Source organism: Rhizopus delemar, genomic scaffold, assembly GCF_000149305.1.
Source record: "Rhizopus delemar RA 99-880 supercont3.8 genomic scaffold, whole genome shotgun sequence".
Classification (NCBI taxonomy): domain Eukaryota; kingdom Fungi; phylum Mucoromycota; class Mucoromycetes; order Mucorales; family Rhizopodaceae; genus Rhizopus; species Rhizopus delemar.
The window spans coordinates 26,178-39,720 of NW_027137834.1; the positions used below are offsets into that span (position 1 = coordinate 26,178).

Genomic DNA, 13,543 nt, shown 5'->3' on the forward strand with positions numbered 1-13,543 from the left:
GTAAGAATACTAGGCGAGTCAGTGGATACGGCATTAAGCCGGCTGTAAGTTGTTGAAAATCTCTATGGTGACATTGGTGAAACTTTGTGTTGACTAGAGTTGAAGCTAAAGTTACTACATGAAGGGTATGAAGCTCACGTGAGGTAGTGTACTGGCTTTTGGCGTAGTTTTTCAATTATAGAACAATACGAGTCGTGTATTATTTGATTTTTTAAATTAGCTATATACTTTGTGTTTTATTTGGTATTAACTGTGTTAAAGCGGGGGTTAAATTATCACAGTGAAGTCTTGTAAGATGGGGTCTGTAATCTAAATTTTTTCTCTTTATTATGCTGCGACTTACAACTTCTTCGAGGAGGACCATTCATTTATCATACAAGCAAACCTACCGTATACGTTTTTGTTCCTCTCAAAACGAACATTCACATAAGATCTATGCATTACCGTTTAAATTACCTGAAGAAAAAGTTGGCCAAATTGTCAACATGGCATATTACGTCAATCAACATGCTTTTTTTGCTCTATTTAAAATCCTAAAAAGCGTAAATAAACTCAAATTGATCTTTTCTGAAACATGTGTACTTAAAAATAATGAAATGTTAGGTGTTTACGCGAAAAATACCTCAAATACAAGATACTGTAGTATCCATGAATGTGAGAAAAGCTTATATTCCAGTTTGGTATTATGATATGGCCATTTCAGCAAATATTATACCTTTTTCAAGTGAAGAATCAAGTGAAGCGCTTTTAAAGGCAGTGGGCCCACCACGCCAAGTGCTAGGTATTGGATTTAATTGTTATTGGCCAGGACATACTTGGGATCCCGTATCTTATCTTGCTTTTACAAAGCCAAACAAGGATAAGATATTCGTACCTTTTACAAAGGATCTATACGAAAATATGGATGACGTGGAGGTCATACCGTTCACTGTGGATCCCTTGAGGGATCTCGGTGATCGTGCACCAAGTGTTCTCGAAGGCTTAACTGTCGATGTGCCCTCTCAGCGATCATTTAAAATCAACAATGCTGATGTGCTACTTCAAGCTGCTTATCCTGTCTATTTACCTGTCTATGTCACACAGTTTACAGGCAACGAGGATAAAGACCCCAAGACGGTCGTTGTCAGTGCTGATAGTGAGGACCCATATTTTTATCAATGGGAGGCTACAAAAACTGGAGCATATCAGTGGATTAATAGCGGATCATGGATCAATTTAGATGTTACAGAGAGGGTGTGGCGCATGGGGTTCAGAAATCCTTTGGAACAGCTTGTCAAGAAATTCCTGGATCAAGCCGTTGGTCATTTCCAAATTACAAATGAGATCAACTGGGAAGATGAGCGTATTCAAAATATTGCAACCTATGAGGAGCCAAATAAGATATATTTAGAGCAATTATTCAAAGTGTGGTCAAGAAGAAACATGCTTGCATTAACAGAAAACCTGGACGGCGACAAAAAGGCCATTGGATTTGGTAATAAAGAACACCCAGGTATTAAGATGATGAAAGTAGATGAAATACGAGAAGATATCATGAAGAAAATAGGTGATGAACTGAATGAGTTGGAGAAACTAGAACCTACTTGGTACAAAAACTTTAAAAATAAAATATAATTTTTTTTCTTAAAAAAAGGTTTCGTGAGTCATCTTAATAATATTCTATTAGACATATTTTGTCCCTCCTCTTTTACATTGCTCTTTCTTTTTCTGATAATTATGAATATCAGTATGATTATTAGCACCCCATTTTGACTTCATATACTGCTTCCTTGCTTATAGACAAACCTCATCTTAAAGAGAATGATAAAGTGATACTTATACGTCGAATTTCTACATCAACTGGAAGCAAGCTAGGGCGTTCATACTTTGCATTCTCTAAAGATAAATTTAGATCTTTTGTTCATCAGCTACTCATACCCAAAACAAGACGCCAAGTGAGCCAATTGTCCATTATAATGTCTCGTTTGAACACTCAATTGATCATCTGAAGGTAAATATATATAAATAATCTCAGAATATTTTGGTACAGAGGATCATTAGGCTAATACATTATTGGATAGTCCTAAATGTATTGTTTTTCGTAAACCTTATCGGGTTAACAGGTAAATATCTAGATACAAGCTCACATGCCGTGTCGTTACATATTAGATGAACCTTTGGTTCTTATAATTTTCAAAAAAAAAAAAAAAAAAAAAAGAAAGCTTACAGGAGTCAAAGGGCAAAGAGCAGGCAACATTATGATTGAAAAGCCTACTATAGAGTAAGTTGATGTAGAGGAGAGCAATGCCATCAAGAAAAACAAATCAGTAGCAAAAGGTACAGCCACTGCTTACTTTATAAGATTTATAAGTGAGCTTCTTGATATCATGAACATGGACGAAAGTCTTATGGGTAGTTATCTTGTAATGGGTTACTGTAATATTCAGAAGTCTCATCCAAAGATATGAAAAATTGAGAGTAGAGGCTATAGAGTAAGGTACTTACCTCCTTGTTCGCCAGAGCTCAACCCGATTGAGCAGTTTTAGGTTATAATTAAAGGAAAGCTCAAACATCATCGAATGAAAACTTATTGAGTCGAAGTACTGATGCTTGTAACCAAGCTCTTTATGGATTCCCTTGTCAAATCATCCACTGTTGCAATAAAATGCCCATGTGAGCATGCTTTTAAAATCATACTATGATATTTTCATAACACCATATCTTTTTAGAATGTAAATTTTGCGAAAATTGGTATGGTTAAAACAGTTTTATTGGGTTCAGTAAAGGACCTTTAACGAGGATTTTGTTCAGCGAATATATCATCATTATTCAGTGACATTACAAGATGATGGTCCAACATTTTATGCTCATCAAGTTTGCTCTTAATATATTTATCATTGAGATTTGATGAAAAAACATAGAACCTGACACATTCAGACGCTAATAACTTCTCGAGTCCTATCTACTATGCGTAACTACTATTCTATGTGAACCTAGAAAACAAGCATCTTCTATTACAAGCTACTACACGGTGTAAGCTCATTGTAGGCACATTGTTATTATTCGGTTTTAGCTGTGTTTGAATAGATTTATATAGATGGGATGGGAGTATCTCTTTTTAACACTTAAATCAATTTCTGGAGACACTTTTTCTTTTTGTTCGTATATTTCACTCATGAAAACACATTGGAAAATGAAAAGAAAGCAAAAGGATACTTTATTCTCTTCAAACCAAAAGAAGCCATCTAAGAGCGAAAACGGTAGGCTCCATATCTAATAATGGATTGAAATGTCACTGACCACAAAATTGATATCATTATAGACTCGTTTGAACTATATGTAGAAGACAACCCAGACGACGACTACCAACCCGTTGTAACAGCTAGAAAAAGAAAAAATAAGTTGCATTGCCAAACTTGATGTAGGTAAACAGCTAGTCTAACGTATGAAACTCCATCATAGGTAGGGAAAATATTCCACAGAGTGGATCCCAAAAGAGGTTCAAAGGCAAAGTAAAAGCTATAGATTCTGAAGTTACTACTACAAGTAGTACTGATATCTCTACAACAGATGAACCTACCGTGTTCAATAAGATCACTCTTGAGGACTATGATCTCGAATATAGCAGTGACGATTTTGATGCACCTGTCATCAAAAGACCCTTTTTGGATGAATCAAGCAAGTCTGCTTCTCGTATCACCAAAACAACTTCTGCTGCTGTGGAGTCAAGCACAGCCGCTTCTAAAGCAAGTATAAATTCTCCCAAGCCTAGTAAACTTGTTCCAACTGCCTTCAAGTCAGTTGCAACTTCAGTCAAGTCAAGTTTTTGTCCTGTGCCTGTTGATAAGGCAAGTGACATTAAAGAAGGCCCTAAGAAAATAAGTAAGCGTGTGATGACAATTAAAACGACTGTAAAGAATATTTGGAAACTAGCATATTTACAGCCATTGTATGATTTGGTTCACATTACCAACTTACTAATTATACATACCTTGCCTTCACAAAGTACATATATTTACAAGAACTGGCAGCAAACGAAAATTTTGCGTTGAACAGCTTTGTGACAAAAGATTTCTTTGTTGAAATTTTTCTGAGTCTTGTTCTCTCAAAGGGTGGAAATAGCACAAGACTGAAGGATACGACCAAAAATTATAGGCGGTTGATATCAAAATATAAAGAAGCTTACTTTGAAGTCGCTGTTTATACTCCCCCAACTTACCATATGCTCAGCAAATAGACTTGTACGAGTGTACGAAGATCCAAACGGCCTATTATAATAACATCAAAGTTCATTTTGGAAACAGGCTGCGTAGTTTGATCAACAAGTTATTTAAAAAGAAGGAAAAAGCAGAGAGTCTCAGAGGAGAAATGCAAGCAAATAAGTCTAGTAGTAAAGTGATAAAAGAAGCTATCCGAAAGAAGATTTATCGACCCTGCAATCAAGTGAAGCTTGTCATTGCAAAAAAAAAAAAAAAAAAAAAAAGAGATACTTGAAGTTGGTCTTTTAGATGATCGGTCAAGAACGCAATTAAATGATTTTCTCTCAAGTTAACCAGAGGAATACACTTTTCAAGAGAACTCAATTTACTATGATGTTATGGCTAGTCCGAAAAACCATTTCAAAGCCTTCCTCAGACTTGCTGAGCTGTCTGGAACCGAACAGAAGAAACAGTTTGCTTATTTCCCGCTACGTAGCGCCTTTATACCTTGCTACATGACGTTGGATAACAAAACAATCCATTACCATATTCTCAAGAGCAAAAAGAATCCAAAAACAGGAAGCAAGTTTGAGACATGGGGTACCGTCGTAGACCTAAATAAAAAGGCGTTCAAGCATCAAGGATTTCAAACGACTTTGCGGTTCCAAGGAACCCTCGAAACAGATGGAGTCGGTGTCTCCATCATAAAGCAAAACACTGATACAAGCAGAAAGTCACCTAAGCCCAACACTGAAAAAAAGTGGACGGTAATCAAACAGAGCATATTGAAGGATCAGGTCAAGCCGATTTAAAGAGCACTGAAGGTAAGTGTGTCTTGATAGACTCTAGAAGGCGGGGCTTGATGTACTGCATGAAAGAAACCAGCACTGTTGAAGAAAAACAAACACTTATATTTGCAAAGAACAACCGCTCAAAATGCTCAAGGCAATTCAGATACTTAAAAAAACATACGCAACCTTTTGTGGCCCAGAAAGCTGAAGCAATCCTTTCCAGATCTGAATCCAACTCTGTAAACTTGAAAAAATTTGTACAGTACATTAAAACAAGAGAATAAGTAAAAATCGCTTTGTACGAATATTATGGAAACGAGACAACAAAGTCTAAAGAAACATATTTCCCTGAATCCGAATTTGACTTTCGAGTCGACCAAAAATGTAATTTGTATTATAGAAATCTGTTCATAGCAAAAATCCATAGGCTTTTCCCTCAACCGATGAATTACTCTGCTGATAGCTCTGTAAAGTCTCAACTGTATGACACTTACCTACAAATAATATTACAACAAAAGCATATTTCAGAAAAACTAGATGATAGTGAGAAAAACAAAGCTCTAGGACTGACAAAAGAGATGTATAGACGACTGCAGCAAAGCAATTACAAAAAGACCACCAGTACAGCATTAGAAAAGCTACAACTTTTACCTTTTCGAAAATTGAAATTTTCAAGTAAACTCTTCTTTGACCAAAATAATCAAAAATTGGTGCGTAGCTTAAGAGCAAATTTTGGTCAAGATGCTGTCTTAGTTTTTGGAGATTGGTCCGCCTCTGATGTCAAGTATCAAGAATCGACAAGAAGCAAGGGGTTAATCAGGGTGTTAAAGAAGAACGGGTTTGTTGTCTACTTAATCAATGAATACAAAACATCTTCCCATTGCCCAACCTATGAAAATGAATTAGAAAAATTCAAAACCGCGCCAAACCCTCGTCCTTACCAACGAAAAAAGAAGCCAGACGTGCTATGCAATGGTTTGCTGATGTAATTCAAAGAAGAAGAAAAAAAACTAGATTAATTCTTGATAACCAATGCAGTACCAGGTGTAAGAGCCTCTCATGTCTAAAACAACAAACCAGAGAAATAAAAAGAAGACTTTGAAATCGTGATCAAGCAGCTGTATTGAATTTTCTCAAGATCCTAAATAGTTTGAGAAAGACTGGCGAGCGCTCTAACCTTTTCACCAGGAAATAAACTTTAAACTGATTATCTTTAAGTAGAACAAAATAGGAAAATCACAAAACATTCTCCACCAAGGTTATCGCTTTGGTCATTTAATACAGGTATTGCATTAAAACAAGTACAAAGCGGCAACAATAAATGTACTAAACGAAATTTTCATTTAGGTTAGTGTCATTTATTTTTCTGGAAATGACATTTTTTTTTTGCTAGACGAAGTTTATTTTCTTCAAACCGACAAAATTTACCAGCCCCACTGTATAATAGAAGCGAAAAGAACTTTACAAAATCCCTCGTGGATCATTGCTGGTCGCATTCCATCCACTAGTTGATGATGGTGAACGACTTATTGATGTGGAACACCCAGTTTTGCTTTATAATTCTCTGAATATGTCTTGGATAAAATATTTACTATTTCGGACGCACCTGAATATAGATTATACATTTTGTCCGACTATTATAATGCTTCAAGAGAGTGGGAGGAAGCTTTTGCGCAAGTAGCTCATTTAATTGAAGAATTTAGATTCTAGAGCTATTTTAAAACTAAAAGTTTTAATCAATAAGTTAAATCAATGTATACTTCAAGTAAACTTTTATGGTAGAATAAAAAAAAGAGAGAAGGAAAGAGAGAGAGAGAGGTGAAGAAAATAAATTCATAGATCACGTATCTCTTTATAATTTTTCTAAATATAGTATCCTTTTTCTTTTGCTCACTGGTGATCCTCACATAAGAAATTGATGTGAATAGAAAACACACATGGCTTTAAAGTACTACATTTTATTGCTGTTTTATTTATCTTCCGTAGAACGATGAACAGTCTTTGCATCGGCTTGAGATGTAGGAAATACTACAGTAAAAAAAAAATTAAATGGAAATAAGCAAATCTTTTTCTTTCTTATTACCAAGCATGTCACAGATATTGACATGGTCAGGTCTTGATGCAGTGAATGTTACAAGTTCAGCTGGATACAAGGAATTAGTCAAGTAATTTTTTCCTCCGTTTATTTTTTTATGATACCAATGTCTTGGCCAACAAGTGGCTTTAGGCCCTTATACACATTATCTGCTTTTTCTTTGTCTCCATGGAAGCGAACTGTTGAAAACTCTGTATTGACTAAACCCGGATTTATTTGGCTAACCCTAATGGGCGTATCAACAAGTTCATAAATCAAGGCTTTTGTAATCGCATCTACTGCATGCTTTGTGCCACAATAGATGCTACCGCCTGGATAGCTTTGCTTACCTTGAGGAATTTAAGAGTAAATATCTAATCACGCAAATAAAATTTTTTGTTACTGATTTACCTGCTACTGACCCAATATTAATAATGTGCCCCTTTTGATTTGCTTTCATGCCGGGTAGAATAGCTTGTGTAAGGAAGACGAGCCCTTTGACATTTGTTTCAAACATTGTATCAAACACATCCTCGGATACGTCCGCCAAATAGTCTATGCCAATTACTAAACCCGCATTGTTCACAAGTACATCGATATTACTCTTGAGTAGTAGGTTGTTGATAGCATCGTCAATATTCTTCTTTTTACGAACGTCTAAGGATATTGTGTGAATCTTGATATCTTTGTGCTGCTGAGAAAGTTCAAGCTTAAGCGCATCTAACCTCTCTGCTCTTCGAGCTGCTAAAATCTTGCAAATGCATATCAAAGCTTATAAAAAATAATTTAAGCTTTCCCCTCTACTTTTCCTTACCAAGTTTGAGCCTTCTTTAGCAAATTCTTTTGCACAAGCCTCTCCTATACCAGATGAAGCACCAGTTCTTTATGATAGATTAGCAATACAAAATCAAAAACATAAATTCCATTTCTTGCTTTTACATAAAAACATTTTTCCCATAAAGACGAGGATGATAAAGTCTTTTTGATATGAAGTTGACTGAGTTTTTGAAAAACATTATGCGTGAGAGAAAGTAGTAAGAAAAAACCCCCAGTCTGCGAGTTTTAATGCTTATGTAAATTTGACAGCTATTTCTATATTTTGAATCTTTCCAAAATTGGTATAAAAAGCATTTAGTAACCCCCTTTTTTTTAGCTTTTGCCCATTATTTATTGAACAATCATTTAGGCTTTTAATAAATTGCTGTATTATTATGGATTTCTGTTGCTCTTCTTGATACCCTTTATACGTGCTTTTCATTTGCAAAATAAAAAAAATTAAAATGCAGCACAATCAGCTGCCAACAGTGACTGTGAGCGGCATCTGCATGTGAAAGATTTCAACTTTGTAAGCAAAAATCTGTTATTCCCCACACTTTTCTTTTCTTCATTACCAAACATGCGTGAAGACCTTATCACTTCAGCCATCTCATTTTTATCCGACCCCAAGGTTCAGTCTGCTCCTTTGGCAAAGAAAGTTTCCTTTTTGGAATCAAAAGGAATGACTTCAGAAGAAATCGAAGAGGCAATGGCACGAGCCAACGGTAAAAGTCCTTCTACCACTACTACGACAGTAAGTCACCAGCCTGGTATGGCTGTTCAATCTGCTGTGATGCCACCACCACAGGTGCCCGTTAGACCTTCTTATGACTGGAGGGATATCTTTATTGCTGCAGTTTTAGCAGGTGGTCTTGGTTATGGTGTTTGGAATTTGGCAAAGGTATGCTATAATTGTGCGAAATATATATAAAGAAGTAATGTACTTATACTTTATATTAGCATCTATTTGGCCCATGGTTTAAGGTGCCAACACAAAAGGAGTTGGAGGAAGACAAAGAAAAATTAGATGCTCAGTTTCAAGCAGGTAAGATAAAAAAACTAGAAAGTGTTATCCTTAAAACCTTCATTAACTTGTTTTATTCTGTAGTGGAAGATGCTTTGAAAGAGATTAAGGAACAGACAAACACTGCGCTTACCACCGTCTCTTCACAATCTAAAAAAGTAGATGAATCGCTTACTAGTCTTGAAACTGTTCTTAAAGACCTTGAAGAAGCAGAATCAAAAAGAGATAAAGATTTTACAAATGTAAAGAATGATATAGAAGCATTAAAGGAGTTGGTACCAAAGGTATTTTTTTTTTTTTTTTTTTTTTTGAAAAAAGAGACAAGAAATGTAAAATGATAACTTAAAATTCTATTCAGTCATTGGAACGTAATAAAGAAGCACAAAATGCGGTCTTGATTGATCTTCAAAACGAAATGAAATCACTTAAATCACTTCTCGTCAACCGTCGTCCTACCGTGCCTGAGCAAGGATCAAGTGCATCTTCCACACCTACAGACGGATTGTCTTCTCGCCTTGCTGCTACACTGAATGCGAGTGGATCTCGCGCAGGTATCCCCGCCTGGCAAATGGCTGCTACTCAATCATCAAGTGATACCCCTACAGAAGCCTCCTCTTCTACTGAAGATGAAGTAAAAAAATAATAAAATGATCGGCCCTTCAAAAACTCAGGGCAGTGTTTGTCCAATGTGTGGCTGAGATGATACTTTTTTTTTTTTTTTTTTTTTTTTTTTTTTTTTTTTTTTTAACCTATAACCATGGTCAGGTAAAAAGAAGAAACCTCTCTACCTTTTATTAAAAGCACAAGAAGATATCTAAAAATTATTGAAAATAGCTTTCAGTGTGATGGTTGTGGTGATGTTGTAAAAAAACCAAAGTTACCTTCTCACCGTTGTCATTCAACATTTACTTGCATCGATTGTTCTGTTACTTTCCAGGGACGTTCCTGGGAGACACACAAGTCCTGTATGACTGAAGCAGAGAAGTTTCAAAAGCATAAATATCAAAATAAGGTAACCTGAGCATCAACAATATATATAGTTATATTTATATGTATTTATAAAGCAAAATGCTGGCAAGGATCAGAACAATAAAAATAACAAGAAGCAAGCTGCTGAAAAGAAAGAGGAAGTAAAACCCGTTTCAATTGTTGACCAATTAAAGAAAAGAAAGAATGATGAAGAAGAGAGTGGATCCAAGAAGCAAAAGATTGAGGAAAAGAAACAAAAGAGCGAATTAACTGAATGGAGCTCAATCGAACTTGAAAAAGATGAGACAAAAAACCTCCAGCTTGCATTAAAGCATGTGCTAAAAGACCAGGTAAATTATTATAAACAATTAAACAATTTAAGCACTAATAAAATCTATTAATAATTAGAAGCCTATATGTTTACGTGATGTTCGAAAAAAGACCATTGAATTGATTGAGAAACACCCCAAATACAAGAAATCTGAGAACTTGAAGAAGTTGTTTGACAAAAAGTTTAAATTGACATTGGAAAACAACACAATTAAATTTGCATAAACCATCTGAGCTTGAAATTATAGAAGCAAAAAAGCTATTGTTTTATATGTAGTTGCTAGGTTTTCTATATCCTTAGCAATTTGAATACAAGTAATAAAAATCAAAACTATTTTTAACATCAAGAAAACATAAAGTTACTATCGGGAATTTCTCTCTCTCTCTCTCTCTCTTTTTTTTTTTTTTTTTTTTTTTTTTTTTTTTTTTTTTTTGCTTTAGTTTCCATACTGCCCAGGAAGAGATCAGAAACAATTTTTCCTGCTTCTTTTTGTTCGATCATTTTTACTTCCTTAATTTCCTAATTTTTCTTTTATTTTTTTCTTTCTTTTTTTTTCTTTCTCTCTTTCACCCGCTCTCTTTTTCTCAATTGATTTAAAATCAAATGTCTGACAGCGATACAAGCGATCCTGAAGCTGTATCTAATGCAGGTCGTGAAGCCAGACAGGTACTGGCTGAACACGCTAGTAAGATTGTTGAATATACGTGGAAAAAAATGATGGCAGTGGCTCAAAATCATATTTCGATGGGTAAAATCGATGAGAATGGACGCACAATAACAGATCAAGAAGTTCGCACTGGATTTTATAATCGCGAAAGACAGATGGTACACAATTTAGAAACTCTCTTCAGCATCACTCATGAAAGTAAATAACAATAAAACGTAATGTGCGTTGCATCCACTTTACTAAGAAATATATATTTACATAAGGTCAAGGTTATCTATCTTTTCTTTCTACACTTACTGCTCAGTTGGATGCCGACAATCCAGTGGCTATGGCATTCTTGAGTCACATACTTGAAAGATCCGCGTTACCAGACAGAGAAACATTGAAACAAGCATCAGATGCCATCCTTGAGAAGCTAAATAAGAAGCCTGGTCGATTACAACGAATGATATCTCTCTTATCTGGACGTTACAGAGACGCTGCTCGGAAAGAGCTTGTTAGAAAGCAAATAACAAACCATTTTGTTGTCAATACGTACATGAATCCAGTCATGAACCCTCTTCAAGTTAAGCTCAAGCTCAATTCAGCTATCCTCTGGTCTTTGCTTGCAGATAAATTTGCCGGCGAATTGTCTACTCATATTTGGCAAGACAAAGTTGGCTCTATCTTGATCGAATCTTTGGCTAATCCTCAAGAAGAAATCTTAGTTCGCGTCTTTTCTTTATTAGCTCTTGAAAAATTTGCCGCTACTGGTAGTTTATAGAAATCATAGACAACAATATTCTTTAAATTAATATACAATTCTTTTTAGCGCACTGTAAACAACGTATTGATTCGCTTGGAACTAACATGCGAGAACTTTTGCTAGAGATTCTAAAGGAATGCAATGAAGCTAATTATCGTATCCTTTTACTTTCCTTTGGTGACAGTAGGCCAATGAGCTCATTGTTTACTCCTCCTGTTGGTCCATTAAGAGAAGAATGGGCTAAGTATGCTCAATTAAAGATGTGTGCTTTATGGGCTCTTGATCATGCTTTCAAAAATGATAATCAAGTAAGGACTCTATACATTTAAAAAAAGACTGTGTGTCTTACTTATATTCTGTGACATAGATCACCTGTCCTTGGGATCTAAAGCGTTTAAGGATTATTCTGAACCCCTATGATGCTACTTCTGGTATGAAATTAACCAATAATGGACTTGAGGTAGTGAAAAGAAAAATACCCGATGTGAAACCATGAGAAATTCAATACTCATCACATTTGGATAGTTACGTAATGATAGAAACCATTTTGAATCTGTTCGCGCAACAGCTTGTGTCAAAAGAGGGAAGTGGTATTATGAAGCGCAATTATTAAGCCATGGGATTATTCAAATTGGCTGGGCCACTAGTCGTTGTCGCTTCTCTCCTGATGAAGGTTATGGGGTTGGAGATGATTGTGTTAGTGTTTCTTTCTTCTTTTTTTTTTTTTTTTTTTTTTTTTTTTTTTCTTTAATTGTAAGACTTTATCAGTTAACTTACAGTATTAATAGAATGGCTTTGCATTTGATACATTTCGTTCTGCAGTTTGGGCTGATGGAATATGTGTTCATCCCAATGGAAATCGTAGGGTTAGATGTTCCGTAGGGGATGTAGTCGGTACCCTTTTGGATCTTGATAATGGTGCATGTACTTACTATATTAATGGTAAGGATGTTGGCATGACTGTTGAGTTCGAAAATCCTAAGGGTGCTGCCAAGAGCGCTCAATCGAAAAATGCTCAGGCCACAAATAATACGAGAACCAATAATGCTTCTAGTACGACCACCAGAGCCACCAATACTACTTCCACAGCTAACAATACTAATACAATTGCAACTCGTTCAGGTGATCTCCCTTCAACTGAGCACACTATTGCTGGTACCGCTAGAACAACTAATTCTGGTACTATACTTTCAACCTCTAGACCAGCTAATGATACTACCTCCATTACTACAGGAGTATCTGATAATACAACCAGATCAGCTAATGATACTTCTTCAGACAATAATATTACTAATCATGTCAATAATACACCTCTTCTCACCTCTATGGCACCACCTGATCAATTCACTCAGCAACCCTCCCGAAATGGACCCCAAAGTCGCAGCAAACAAAAAAAAGGTCTAGGTCTCTATCCCGCAATCAGCTTGACTACAAATCAACATGTGCGTGTGAACTTTGGTGATGAGCCTTGGATGTATAGACCTCCTATTACTTATCCCTACTGGGGTATCAACCAAGCAGGTGAACTAGATGAATATTTTAAAGAAAAAGTCTATCATTGGGTTCACAAAAGAGGCAAAATTGCTCACGGAAAGTCTTTTGGGCCAACAAATACGCAACCTCTTCGTCCGCGTTATGGTGCTGATGAGATCCCTGAGGGACAGCTACATTTTTCAGACTCTTCTGATGAAGAGGATACTCATGTGCATGCTGATTCTGAAGAAGATAAATCTACTACAAACCTTTGTACCATCTGCTATTCCGAGCCAGCTAATATCACTTTGCTCCCTTGTAAGCATGGCGATATTGGTAGTCAATGCGCTGCTATTATCAACAAATGGTAGGATTTTTTTTATGGCTCTATACATATAAAATTCGACTAATTCTTTTTTTTAAACTAGCCCTTTATGTCGTACAGCAATTCAAAGCAGAAAAGTAAAATGATAAA

General features: G+C 35.8%; 7 protein-coding genes across 7 annotated transcripts; 6 read left to right on the plus strand and 1 right to left on the minus strand.

Annotated features, from left to right (window-relative positions):
- Window positions 1–329: 329 nt before the first annotated feature.
- Window positions 330–1,614, plus strand: RO3G_10241 (uncharacterized protein; the record flags this gene model as incomplete). Its single annotated transcript, XM_067664826.1, has 2 exons — window positions 330–542; window positions 604–1,614. The coding sequence occupies 2 exons, from the start codon at window positions 330–332 to the stop codon at window positions 1,612–1,614; spliced, it is 1,224 nt and encodes a 407-aa protein (XP_067520927.1).
- Window positions 1,615–3,154: 1,540 nt separating this feature from the next.
- On the plus strand, window positions 3,155–4,031 carry RO3G_10242 (uncharacterized protein; the record flags this gene model as incomplete). Its single annotated transcript, XM_067664827.1, has 3 exons — window positions 3,155–3,239; window positions 3,302–3,354; window positions 3,462–4,031. The coding sequence occupies 3 exons, from the start codon at window positions 3,155–3,157 to the stop codon at window positions 4,029–4,031; spliced, it is 708 nt and encodes a 235-aa protein (XP_067520928.1).
- Window positions 4,032–4,693: 662 nt separating this feature from the next.
- RO3G_10243 (uncharacterized protein) lies at window positions 4,694–5,958 on the plus strand (the record flags this gene model as incomplete). Its single annotated transcript, XM_067664828.1, has 3 exons — window positions 4,694–4,867; window positions 4,960–5,002; window positions 5,384–5,958. 3 exons carry the CDS (start codon window positions 4,694–4,696, stop codon window positions 5,956–5,958), a joined length of 792 nt encoding a protein of 263 aa, XP_067520929.1.
- Window positions 5,959–6,938: 980 nt separating this feature from the next.
- Window positions 6,939–8,059, minus strand: RO3G_10244 (uncharacterized protein; the record flags this gene model as incomplete). Its single annotated transcript, XM_067664829.1, has 6 exons — window positions 6,939–6,997; window positions 7,053–7,112; window positions 7,169–7,393; window positions 7,455–7,814; window positions 7,848–7,924; window positions 7,983–8,059. The coding sequence occupies 6 exons, from the start codon at window positions 8,057–8,059 to the stop codon at window positions 6,939–6,941; spliced, it is 858 nt and encodes a 285-aa protein (XP_067520930.1).
- A 380-nt stretch (window positions 8,060–8,439) lies between these two features.
- Window positions 8,440–9,526, plus strand: RO3G_10245 (uncharacterized protein; the record flags this gene model as incomplete). Its single annotated transcript, XM_067664830.1, has 4 exons — window positions 8,440–8,760; window positions 8,820–8,904; window positions 8,968–9,125; window positions 9,242–9,526. The coding sequence occupies 4 exons, from the start codon at window positions 8,440–8,442 to the stop codon at window positions 9,524–9,526; spliced, it is 849 nt and encodes a 282-aa protein (XP_067520931.1).
- A 324-nt stretch (window positions 9,527–9,850) lies between these two features.
- Window positions 9,851–10,407, plus strand: RO3G_10246 (uncharacterized protein; the record flags this gene model as incomplete). The annotated part of the gene is made up of 3 exons (XM_067664831.1): window positions 9,851–9,895; window positions 9,948–10,202; window positions 10,261–10,407. 3 exons carry the CDS (start codon window positions 9,851–9,853, stop codon window positions 10,405–10,407), a joined length of 447 nt encoding a protein of 148 aa, XP_067520932.1.
- Window positions 10,408–10,786: 379 nt separating this feature from the next.
- RO3G_10247 (uncharacterized protein) lies at window positions 10,787–13,534 on the plus strand (the record flags this gene model as incomplete). Its single annotated transcript, XM_067664832.1, has 7 exons — window positions 10,787–11,048; window positions 11,114–11,605; window positions 11,662–11,903; window positions 11,963–12,055; window positions 12,121–12,291; window positions 12,384–13,386; window positions 13,497–13,534. 7 exons carry the CDS (start codon window positions 10,787–10,789, stop codon window positions 13,532–13,534), a joined length of 2,301 nt encoding a protein of 766 aa, XP_067520933.1.
- Between the last annotated feature and the right edge of the window lie 9 nt (window positions 13,535–13,543).